Source organism: Stegastes partitus, unplaced genomic scaffold, assembly GCF_000690725.1.
Source record: "Stegastes partitus isolate 25-593 unplaced genomic scaffold, Stegastes_partitus-1.0.2 Scaffold522, whole genome shotgun sequence".
NCBI lineage: Eukaryota > Metazoa > Chordata > Actinopteri > Pomacentridae > Stegastes > Stegastes partitus.
Genome location: NW_007578253.1, coordinates 248,902 through 260,992, shown reverse-complemented (window position 1 = coordinate 260,992; position 12,091 = coordinate 248,902). Strand labels below are relative to the sequence as shown.

The following is a 12,091-nucleotide window of genomic DNA, read 5'->3' as shown; positions in this document are numbered from 1 at the left end:
TGTCGTGCCCGGTCAGCTGTTCTCATGACACGTCATGTCGGAGTTCCTGGTCAGCTGTCTATATAAGATACGTCACACCAGGAAGTCCGACAACTTCTGATGAAGGCTGAAGTGACAGCCGAAACCGTCAACAGGATAATTATCTCGTTATCTTGAGAAAATGCCGCTCTCGGCTTCCGTACATATAAGGTAAAGTAAATGATTGCATAAATATTTAACCCCTTCAGGTCAGTATTTAGTAGATGCAACTATGGCTGCAATCACAGCACTGAGTCTGTGTGGATAGTTCTCAATCAGGCTGACACATCTGGACAATGTAATTCTTGTCCATTCTTTCTTGCAAAGCAGCTCAAGCTCTGTAAAGTTGCTTGAGGATTGGGTGTGAACAGCTCTTTTCAAGTCCAGCCACAAATTCTTGATTGGATTTTGATCTGGGCTTTGAAATGGCCACTTCCACCCCGTTGGAGCGCTTCCCTTGGGTGGAAATGGCCGTTCAAGCATCAAGCCCTCCTTGTGTCTCCACCTCCGTCTTGACAATTGGACAGCCTTACTATCGGATTATCAAGTCATGACTGTACTAACAAAGCAATGACTCCAAGCATACTTCAAAGCTGTGTAGAGACTATTTAACAAAGAAAAAAGAATCTAGAGTTCTGGAACTGATGGACTGACCAAGTCAAAGTCCAGATTTGAATCCTATTGAGCAAATTTGGGATATAGTATGTTCAAAGATCGATCGCACAAAAGTTTAATCACAGCAAGTCTGTGGAAACAACTAGAAATTATTTGGAAGTCAGTAACAAAAGAAACAGTCAAAAAGCACATGAAAACAATGCCAGCAAGACTGCAAGCTGTTATCAAGGCCAAAGGAGACCATACAAGATATGAAGTTATTAAGTTATTATGTGTGAAAAGGGACTATTCAGTTGTTTCAGTTTGTTATTCGCCAGATAAATAAAAATAACATTTTTAGTTTTAAACAAGTTTTTGAAAGATTTCTAAAATATTTATTTTTTGTTTCATGACATGTAGTCTAATAAATGTGTTAATCACTGTAAGCCAAAGCAGATGGATGAAGGTGTAGCTCATTAATTGCCTTTATATGGCATGGAATGTATTATGAGTTGCTCCTTACATCATGTAAGATATTTTTTTTATGAAACATGAAACATGTTGTGTTGTTTTTATGTCCAGACACATTATGACCTATAGCCCTCAATGTTCAACAGTCAGTATTTTGTCCCTCCGAAGCATGCAATGCATGTTTTACCACCAATGGGCAGGCCAATAGCAACATATTTATTGCGGGCGTTTGTATTTTTAACAACTCACTTGAGCACCTGACATTGTTTTTGTGCCCCAACATGGATAAGAATATATTCATTCATCTTTAAATTATTTTAATTCTAATTTTAAGGTCTCTACTGTTACCTGCTCGATGCTGTAGTCTGTAATGTTCACCAGCTGGTTCCCCTTCCCAGTCACAGCCCAGATTTCAGCCTTGAACAGAACATCCCGCACTGAGAAGACGCCCAGGTTCTGAATCTGCACAAAAAGTAAAAAGTAAGGTAATGGCTCGGTATTAGTAAACCAACATTGCTGTGTAACACATCGGTGCAATCATATTGTTATAATTTATTTAATTACTGTTTCTAACATTCACCAGAATTATGGTCAGTAGGTTTTGAAATAACCCACAAGAGAATAACATACAGTGCCTGTGAAAAGTATTCACCCCTGTCGGAAGCTTTTCCTTTTTATCGCTTTTCAATGTTGAATCATTGTCAATATATTTTGGCTTTTTTGACCAAAAAAAAAATTGCAACATAAGACTGTCACCATCATCGTCATCATCATATCAAAAATGAAAACAGATTTCTTTAAAGTAGACTACATTAATTAAAAATGTTAAATGCTACATGTAAAAAATGACAACTGTTCACATTAAAGTGACTCACTTAATATAACACTGTTGCAACCAATTAGTGTTAGAAGTCACACAATCAGTGACATTAAGGTCATCTGGTCAGTAAATGAATTGAAACACTTGTGCAATCCCTTATTTTACATTTTTTTTAATTTTTGTTCAATTGCCTTTTCTTCTAAGACGTTTGTTTTCACTTTAACATGATCGACAAACTTTGACAAAAAAAATCCAAATTACATTGATCTTCAGTTAAAGTTGAAAACCAATGAAAGAGAGCAATTTAAAAGGGGGTTGAATACTTTTTATCGGTACTGTATTAAACAAACACCACCTTTTTTCCCTGCAATGATACATTAAATCACATAATACAGCTATTATGATAACACTTCTACAAATTACGTTTATTTTGATGTCCACGTATGGGGACATTATTGTCCATGCGTATGGAGAGTTGTCTGTCTGTATCTCAGTCCGTGAGGTACAGGGCAGCTGAGCTGTAGTAGCCATGACGGATGATCCTGTGAGCTCAGGACACAGAAACCCTGATTTTCAGATACTCTTCAGTTTCAGATCTCTCACGGTAGACGTGTAGCAAAAGTTATGTGTAAAAAGACAGCCAGTGGGGACTCGGATACATAAACCTTTCAACTACAAAAACCTCTGTACGCACTGACGACTCTTTGTATGTACTGACAACTCTTATACCATGTCTGAATTTTAATGCAGATCAGCAGATTTTTTACACATTTGAAAACCTGATGACAGACAGACAGTTGTAAGAAGTTGTAAGACGACTTTTGCAGATTTCGGTTCGCATTGACACATTTTACACATTGACAAATCTCACTTTGAACAAATGGATTGAGATACAGACAGACAACTCTCCATACGCATGGACAAATAGTTTTGCTACAATAATGCCCCCATATCCACGGATTACATGTAATACTTCTAGGCTCATATATATTCAGACTACTGTCTGTATGTAAGAGTTTGCCGTGCTGATAACTGTGCTGCACTCTATGCGTATTGGTATACTACGTGTACGACTCATTTGCCAGCAATACTGTATTTTTTGTAAATGTTCTGGATTTGGTGGGTAAAATAATCTGTTTCTTTAACTTGCATTATAAGTCAGGTTGAAGGTAAGAGAGCTGCTGTCTGGTTGCTCCCAGGATGACCACAAGGAGTCTGCTTTGATTTCAAACCGATGGAGGTTAGGGTCTCTGTCAGGAGAACAAGAAGAATTTAACGTATGGAATGAAACATACTTCCATCCTTCATAAACTTTTAGGGTGTTCATCACTGAATTGCAGAAAACTAGAACCTTTTCCTCGCTCCCATATATAGAACCCAACAATTACCTCTTTGGATTATAAAGCACAAAACATGATATTTTTAACCTTTGATTGGTTTAGTAAATGCAGAAAAAAAGAAAAAAAAAGTATTTCTTCAAATATAAAACTGTGTGCAACTATAGTTAAAAAAAAAAACTAAAAAAACTGGGCATTTAACAAACCTATTTGATTTGCCAGAAGAACATTTAACCCTGCTAATAAACCTTCGTTGTGACCAAGTAATCATCATCTTCAGATGTGCTCCTCTGCTATCTAAAGCAAACATATCAGAGCATGATCATTAACACAGTGTTTAAAAACTTTCTGTGTTACTCACCTTGTGAAGAGGAGGTCAGCCTCATATTTCAAAGGGAGGAAGATATCATTGATGTTATCATCTGGGTATCCCTCGTCTCCCTCACTGATTAACACACAAATGTCACACTTGAAAAGACAATGTATTATACGACATTTTTAGCATTAACTCAGAAACACTAAAATGTAATGAGTTTTGAGTTAGAGATTATATTTCTGTGTTTAACATAATTGTATTGTGTGGGCACATCCTAACTGGAGTGATGAATTCATTGAGCCTACTTTTAACAATTTAATCTGCCAGTTTACACTTAACACTTGCTGAAGCTCTGAAGCTCAACCTACTGTAACTTTATCCCATCAAGACTTGATGCTTTGATTGCAATGTGGGTGCAGTCTATGGCTCCAATTATGTTAGGAAATCCAGCGATGGTGTGAAATCCCTGTTTGACCTCAGCTTGTTGGTGATGGCTGTAATTGAACTGTATGTAGGCTGGGGCCAGGGGAGTTAGGGCATCCAACACTGCCAGCATGATGCTACTTAGTGATGGCTGGGAAATGCCACGTCTCCAACCTCACGCTGGAACGTGTTGGTGGCCAAAAAACCTGGTGGTAGACAGGATATAGCTGGATGTGTACCAGGATGGCTTCCGTTCTTCTTGTCTCTCGTTCCAGTATAGGGCCTAAATCACGGCATTAATCCAGTAATATTTCTTTTGGGAAGCGGTGTCTACTGAGAAGCCACTCTGTGCTCTCAGCAAACAGATCAGCGCACACTTTGAAGACATGTTCCCTGCGGAGCGCATGGTTCACCAAATCTTCTAACAATGCAAGATGGCACTTATCTACACTTCAAATACCTGTCACAGCTGTCTTTTATAGCATTTCACACCACATACAAAACATCTGTTTCTAACTAGATGAAATTACTAATTAAGCATTTTTAATTAAAGAAAACAGGGGACATATGTGGCGTTTGAGATTGTTGAGCACCTGCTGTGACACTCTTAATGCTTTCTATTTGTAGTTTCACTGTTATACCGCTAGATTATGTGCGTACGCATGGTCAGAGGTGTGCCTATATTTACGCACATTCCTAAGTACAAGTAAGTAAGTTGATAAAGTTGTAAGCACAATTTGATAAATTCCATACTTTGCGTAGGAATGTTCGTACAAACTCACTACGCACACATCTGTGCGTACACACTGATGATAAATGAGGCCCCTGGCATTTACATGGATATTAAATAAAACATGCTTTATCTGCACTGAGCACTAACTTACCCGAGATCTCTGGGAATTCAGATTAAAAACAGAGAAATCAGATGAAAACTCAGAGGAAGGGACAAGTAGGTGACATTTAGTAACTAACAGAACAGGTTTTTGTTTTGTCCAATTCAAGTATAAGAGACTAAAATTGTTTTGCCTGTCAATAATCTTACTTATCACAATTCATTGTGAGGGTAACATTAATGGCTGTACCAATTTTAATAATAATCAATCCAATATAATATACATGAATGTTTTTCAGATGCTTTCCGATCTTCCAAATATAATTTCCCTACCTCCTTGCCAAGCAACCACAACTGTGCAAAACTAAGATGAATTAAACTATCACATATTTTGAACAATGCAATCAATCTGCCTTTCTGTTCCTAGCTGATATCCCATTTTTGTACATTTGCACAGATAAAGTACTGACTCAGCATTTTGTAACAACAGGAAATGCATAATATTGAATTACAATCTTATCTTACCTGGTAGTTACCATGACAACTTGTACATGATCCAGGAAGATGGAATGGCTGAACTCAAATTCCAGACAGAAAGTTACCTGGACAGGAGGAGAGTAGGTGTTTCAAAGTGTTTTAAAAAATGGCTTCTTTTTTTTTTGTATCCACAGTCTCTGTGAACTGACTGAAGGTGTGCTTCATGTACTCCCCTAACTCTACGTATATTAAGGTGAAAAAAAAGGAAACTTGCAAAAATTAAAATGTTTATCAAGACAGTATCTCTGAAGAGGGCTCTTGGGGGCCTTACAGGAAAGAGTGGGGACAACGGTCATGTTTATAGGAAACTGCATTATTATGTTCTTTAACAGTTGTTACTCTTTGTTTTCATTCATGGTCCTGCTGTCAATTTTATTCATTTTTTAAAAATTGATTTTGTGATATTTTGTTAAAATTAACATTATAAAAATTCATATAATGCTCAAACTCATTGACATATTTCATATTAGAAAATGCTCCATTCCCATGACACCTACCTGTGCCAATGACTTCATGAATGGAGCGGTAATGTTGCAGCTCCTCTGACTGGCCAGTCTCCCCTCGGAGTAACACTCAATCTGGATATCTGATTGATCCTGGGTGGAGGGGAGGGGGTCAAGACATAAAGCCACCATAGATTTTGACTTGATAACTGACAGCAATAGCAAGGTTAGGTACCTTGATTAAGAGGCTGGAGAAGACCAGGTTGGAGGAAGTGGAGATGTGGATGGCAGCTCTGTATGCATTCTCTCCCTGGTTCTCCAGTCGAGCAAACACCACCACCCTTCTTCGTCCGGACTCCACTATGAACACTGGGTCGCCAGGCGACTCCTTATGGCTGCAGACTGAACATGTAGCCCCTTCCCTCGTGCTGCAGAACTGCCTTGAGGAGAAAGAACATTATGATCTGAGTTTCTTAATACCTCATAATGATGAACATATGTGTTTCTAATCGCCAAAATACTCACTGAACATTCTTGAGGTCAGTGTGACTGTGGAGGATGAGGTCGGGAACGCACACGTCTTCCTGCTCACATCCATTCCAGAAGTGCAGCTAGGGCAAGAAACCAGGATTCTTAGCATTCTCTTCGTTGAAGCGACGAAACACTTTCAAAGTCTCAACACGAAGAGTGTACTAGTGAGTACAAGCCATAGACTATATAAGAAAGATGGACGAAGCTGAAAAGTGAAGCCAACCTAAAAGTGTCAAAATCTGCAATACCATGAGTGCCATCAGGGGCTGGCTCCAAAAAGCCCTGGCTTACATACCCACCAATTCAATGTCCCATTATGACAGGTCAAGGAAAGGCATCTTTTTCCACAGGCTACTGGGATTGTTTTGTTAATTTTCCTGGCCATAACCAGAGATCTGACGGTCCATCTAATAACAATTATGTAAATAATTAAATGTAAGGCTAGCTGCTTGATTGACAGGTCATTTGGATGCAGCAGCCATGGCATTCTTAAACTCAGGTCTTATCCTGGTTCCCTGGTGGTATAATAACTGACATAATCCTTAATTAACAGCGGAGTAATGGTACATTTTCCACAGACAGTTTTAATGTTCAATCGTTTATTTTAAACAGTTTCCAGTTCACCACAATTAGGACTTGTTCTTCAGCTGATTATACCGGCAGACCCTAAAAGGACTCCAACAGCCTGTTCGGTAAGTTTTACATTTCTTTGTGATTGATGGTTTTAATGTGCTTAGTATGCAATTTTAGAGTAAATATAATATGTACAGTACACCCTGGAAGTCAGTGTAGATTATTTCTGTGTTTAGTGACCAGAGAAGAGAGTTAGCATCCAGTAAATTACACCGTGAATGTGGCCAAGATGGTGAAGTTGAAGATGCAAAGTGTAATTCTTTGGACAGGTTTCTTTGACACATGTACAGTTGAAACCAGAAGTTTATATACGCTGTATAAAAAGACATATAACCTTTTTGTTTTCTCACATTAAATCAGACAGTTTGGTTTGGTGCTCCTGTCGACTGGTGAAAGTTCGGCTGCCATTATAGTTCTGTTCTGTGTTCTGTTTCTTTACAGCGTGGTGGTGTGTTTACCGGGTGTGTGTGTGTGTGGGGCTCTGAAGCTTCTGGTGCACTCGGCTTCCACTCAAGGTAAGTAGACTGGAGAAGCTTTGCCGACTCTTCTGTACCCTTCGCTTAATGTCGTTTCTTCAGGTTCTGTGCTGCATCGGAGCCGCCGAAAATTGCATTATAAGATGTCTAAGTTTTTTTGTTTTTTTGTTTTTGTTTTATCTGTTTGCTATTTTCTGACTAATTTGCAGCTAGTTTTATATACTGCTAAAAAAATAAAGGGAACACCTAAACAACACAATGTAACCCCAAGTCAGTCACACTTCTGTGAAATCAACCTGTCCAGTTAGGAAGCAACACTGATTGTGAATCAGTTTCACCTGCTGTTGTGCAAATGGAGCAGACAACAGGTGGAAATGAGAGGCAATTAGNTCACCACAATTAGGACTTGTTCTTCAGCTGATTATACCGGCAGACTCTAAAAGGACTCCAACAGCCTGTTCAGCAAGTTATAAATTTCTTCATGGTTGATGGTAAATGGGTGAATTTAAAAAAAATAGTGCACAGCTGACAGTAAAGTGTAAATGCTTAACAGTCACAAGACAAGTGTGCAATATAAAGAGAGGGAGCTGAATCTGTAATGCAACATTATTTTTTACTAAAAAGCCTAAATTACAGTTGAAATGGTAAACATGAGAAACCACAATCTAAAATATTACTTAATGTATGGCTTGCAGTATAAATTTAGAACTGATCAACAGTGAAAATTAGCTACAGCTAGCAGGTAATTAATTTAGGACACTGTTAAACCCAATTTTGCGCCAGTGTTAACACACACTTAACACAGAAGTCAGGAAACATAACCTAAGATTTACAGAACAAATCTAAAATGTGATATCAGAACATGTGGTTACACACAGTCTGATGTTAACTTACACATCGTCCCTTAAGCTACAATAACATAGATTACTCCTTTTATATGAAATATTGACCAGATGTGGACAAGAAACAAGTTACCTAAGATTGTTTTAACACTTACCTGTAAAGTTTAACTCGACTTATGGAGGCTAATGTTACTTGCAGCAGGTGCAAGCAGACTGTCCTCGACTCTTAGTCAGTCTCGCCCCTCACTGTACTCCGTCCTCTTTTCTAGATATGATCTCTTCCGGCTCCAAAAAATCAGAGCAAGCAAACTCCTAGCTTCACTTTCTCAGTCAAGAAACCAGCGGATGATGTCACCGCAGCCACGTCCATTTTTCTTATATAGTCTCTGGTCCAACCACACAGAGCCATGCTCTATGACAGGGGTGTCCAATCCTGGTCCTCGAGGGCCATAGTCCTGCATGTTTTAGATGTTTCCCTCTTCAAACACACCTGATTCAGATGATCAGGATGGTTATCAGGCTTCTGCAGAGCTTGATGATGAGCTGATCATTTGAATCAGGTGTGTTGGAAGAGGGAAACATCTAAAACATGCAGGATTGTGGCCCTCGAGGACCAGGATTGCCCACCCCTGCATTAGACGGACAAACAGACCTTCTGTCAAGTATTTCCCACCACAGTTCAGTCAATATTGAATCTGACCGGACGTCTAATCAACTAGAATGAGAGAAAACACCTATGTGGGTTTGCAGGTCCCTTCAGCCGTTATTTATTCTGAGCACATTAGCTGTGTCAGCAGGGACTGAGCCATTNCAGAGGTACCCTGACTGCCATTAGGTACCGGGATGAGATCCTCATACCCACTGTGAGACCAGATGCTGGTGCAGTGGGCCCTGGGTTCCTTCTGATACATGACAATGCTCGGCCTCATGTGGCTCAAGTGTGTCAGCAGTTCCTGCATGATGAAGGCATTGATGCTGTGGACTGGCCTGCTCGTTCCCCAGACCTGAATCCAACTGAGCACATCTGGGACATCATGTCTTGTTCCATCCACCAACGCCACGTTGCACCACAGACTGTCCAGGAGTTGATGCTTTAATCCAGGTCTGGGAGGAGATCCCTCAGGAGAACATCTGCCGCCTCATCAGGAGCATGCCCCGACGTTGTAGGGAGGTCATACAGGCACGTGGAGGCCACACACACTACTGAGCCTCATTTTGACTTGTCTTGAGGAATTTCCACTGAAGTTGGATCAGCCTGTGATGTGATTTTCTACTTTTATTTTGAGTATGATTCCAAATTTAGACCTCCATGGGATAATTATTTTGATTTACATTGACCATTTTTATCTTATTTTGTTCTCAACGCATTCCACTATGTAATGAATAAAGATTTTCAACTGGAATATTTCATTCATTGAGATCTAGGATGTGTTATTTTAGTGTTCCCTTTATGTTTTTGAGCAGTGTATTTACAATATGGTACATGTTGCTATTATTAAATTTATAACAGATGTAAAAACTTCAACACATTTAAATCAAGAACTTCAGAAAAACCTTTACTGCACATTAAAAACTACATTATTTAACAATTTTGAACTTCAAAAATGTGTACACACAAGAAACCAGCGGATGATGTCACTGCAGCCACGTCCATTTTTCTTATACAGTCTATGGTCCAACCACACAGAGCCATGCTCTATGTCAGGGGTGTCCAAACCTGGTCCTCGAGGGCCACAATCCTGCATGTTTTAGATGTTTCCCTCTTCCAACACACCTGATTCATATGATCAGGATGGTTATCAGGCTTCTGAAGAACTTGATGATGAGCTGATCATTTGAATCAGGTGTGTTGGAAGAGGGAAACATCTAGAACATGCTGGATAGGGGCTCTTGAGGACCAAGATTGGGCACCCCTGACTTAGACCTTAACTGTAACAACAGACCAAAAAAATATATAGAGAAACAAAATAATAATATACAGATATAATGATATATATATATAAGAGGAACATGCAAGGACCAAAGAACCACAAGCAGTGTCATATTTGGATGAGTCTGTCCCTAAGTTTGTTTATTTCTCGACCTTTAAACGTTGATATCTTGACTGGGAAGCACTGATTTTGCTCTCACGACCTATAATCAGTTAAATCTTGCGACTCAGAGTCAGCTCTGACAATTGTGATTTTTAATGACTGGTAATTAGAGCAAAGCAGAAAGTGCAACTAAGGCTGATGGAAATCACCTGTCAGGACCCCGATCCCGGCCTTGGCCTAAGTTCCTGCCTGGCTCCCTCTCTCTCTCCCTCTCCTGTCACTCTATGAATCTCCTAACAGCCACACTCCTGTCTGCCTGTTAATTGCATAACCAATGGAGACAGCTGCAGGGATTGACTCACCTGTTCTCAATAACCCTTGTTCCATAAAAGTCTGGTTCATTCCTCCACTCTCTGTAGATCATAGACTATGCAACCCTGTTTCCCTGCCAGCCCCTGACCTGTAACCTACCTGCCTTCCCCAAGCCGCTGCTGCCTGACCACCCTGCATTGGCAACACACTCACCACCCTATCTGTGCCTGCCACCGACCCTGCTCCGGCATTTCCCCAGCCTTCGCCAGCTCTGGTTCATCTCGCCAGCCTAGATTCCCCGAGCCTACCCACCCCTTTAGTTTAGTTCCCCTTGTCCTGTGAGTATCCCTGTTATGGATCGGGTTCAGAGATTTAATTGTGGACAAAGAGACGGCAGACAATAATACAATTTTTTTTTACAATAATATTATGATAAAGGAAATGCAAGAGTAGGGTTTCCTGGGAATATGGATCAAGAGATCTCTAGTGGGCTGGAGGACTAACTACAAAAATATACAACACACACTGAACATCTGCTCTTAAAGAAACTACACTTAGTACTATGCTGAAGGCTAAAAGGTTCAACTAGCAAGAGACTGGCTTACAGACAGGCTGGAGAAGTGGGGGGGAGGAGAAGGTGGGTGGCGAGGCGACGTGAGCATCCAAGGAATGGTGAAGGGAATCTGGGCAGGAGCAGCCAGAGAGTGGATATGGTGAGAGACTCCTCCAGGAGGAACCAGAAGATGGAGATGGCAGGTTGGACAACCAGTCGGTGGGGAGCATCTGAGCTGGGTTTCATTAGTCTAACTTTAGTTTATTCATATTAGATTTCCATGGTTTCCTATTCTATTTGTTAGTGTTTGTAGCTTTTTGTAGTTTTGCCCCTTTTTTAAATGAAGTTTGGTTAACCTCAGTTCCATCTTACCCCCTTGCCTGGTTATCTTGCTTGTGGTTCTAATTTTCCCACTGATATTTATCTGGAATTTTAGTTGTTTAGATAATATTTAGTCCTTGAGGTTGTGTTGTTAAGTTTAGTTTAATTAGTTGTTCCTGCTTGTTATCCCATCCTGTCTTTATCATAGATTTTTGTTTGCTTGTGATAAAATTCTTGTTCACCTGAACCCGCCTCTGTCTGCTCCTGAGGGTCCCAGACCCACCGTAACGTTACCAAATAATTGGACATATTAAAACGAGAGCAAAGAAGATCACAAAAGTTAATATTCATCCAGAGGGAAACAATTGTCTTTCGCAAGTTTCATCACAATTAATCCGATGATGGTTCAGACATTTCGCCCTAAATTACATCTGTGAACCGCATCAGGATGTTGGAGGAAAAAAAATTCATCCTTTAGCTGTGACGGTGTTATTTAAGTGGAAGACCCACCATTCCTTAAGTCATGTTACAAGTTTGGCTTAAATGTCCTGTTTTTAGTGTTTCAGAAGCTCATGTTCCTACCATCCATCCATTATCTA

The 12,091-nt window shown here is 40.0% G+C and overlaps 1 protein-coding gene across 1 annotated transcript in view; it reads right to left on the bottom strand.

Moving 5' to 3' along the window:
* The window catches only part of LOC103361671 (integrin alpha-11-like), a 73,007-nt gene that overhangs the window by 6,305 nt on the left and 54,611 nt on the right, over positions 1-12,091 (bottom strand). The window contains exons 19-25 of the mRNA XM_008287815.1: positions 6,317-6,402; positions 6,027-6,231; positions 5,846-5,944; positions 5,337-5,413; positions 3,602-3,685; positions 3,054-3,153; positions 1,432-1,545 (exon numbers count right to left, since the gene is read on the bottom strand). Coding sequence (XP_008286037.1) covers positions 1,432-1,545; positions 3,054-3,153; positions 3,602-3,685; positions 5,337-5,413; positions 5,846-5,944; positions 6,027-6,231; positions 6,317-6,402 — 765 coding nt within the window. The remainder of the gene's footprint in view (positions 1-1,431; positions 1,546-3,053; positions 3,154-3,601; positions 3,686-5,336; positions 5,414-5,845; positions 5,945-6,026; positions 6,232-6,316; positions 6,403-12,091) is intronic.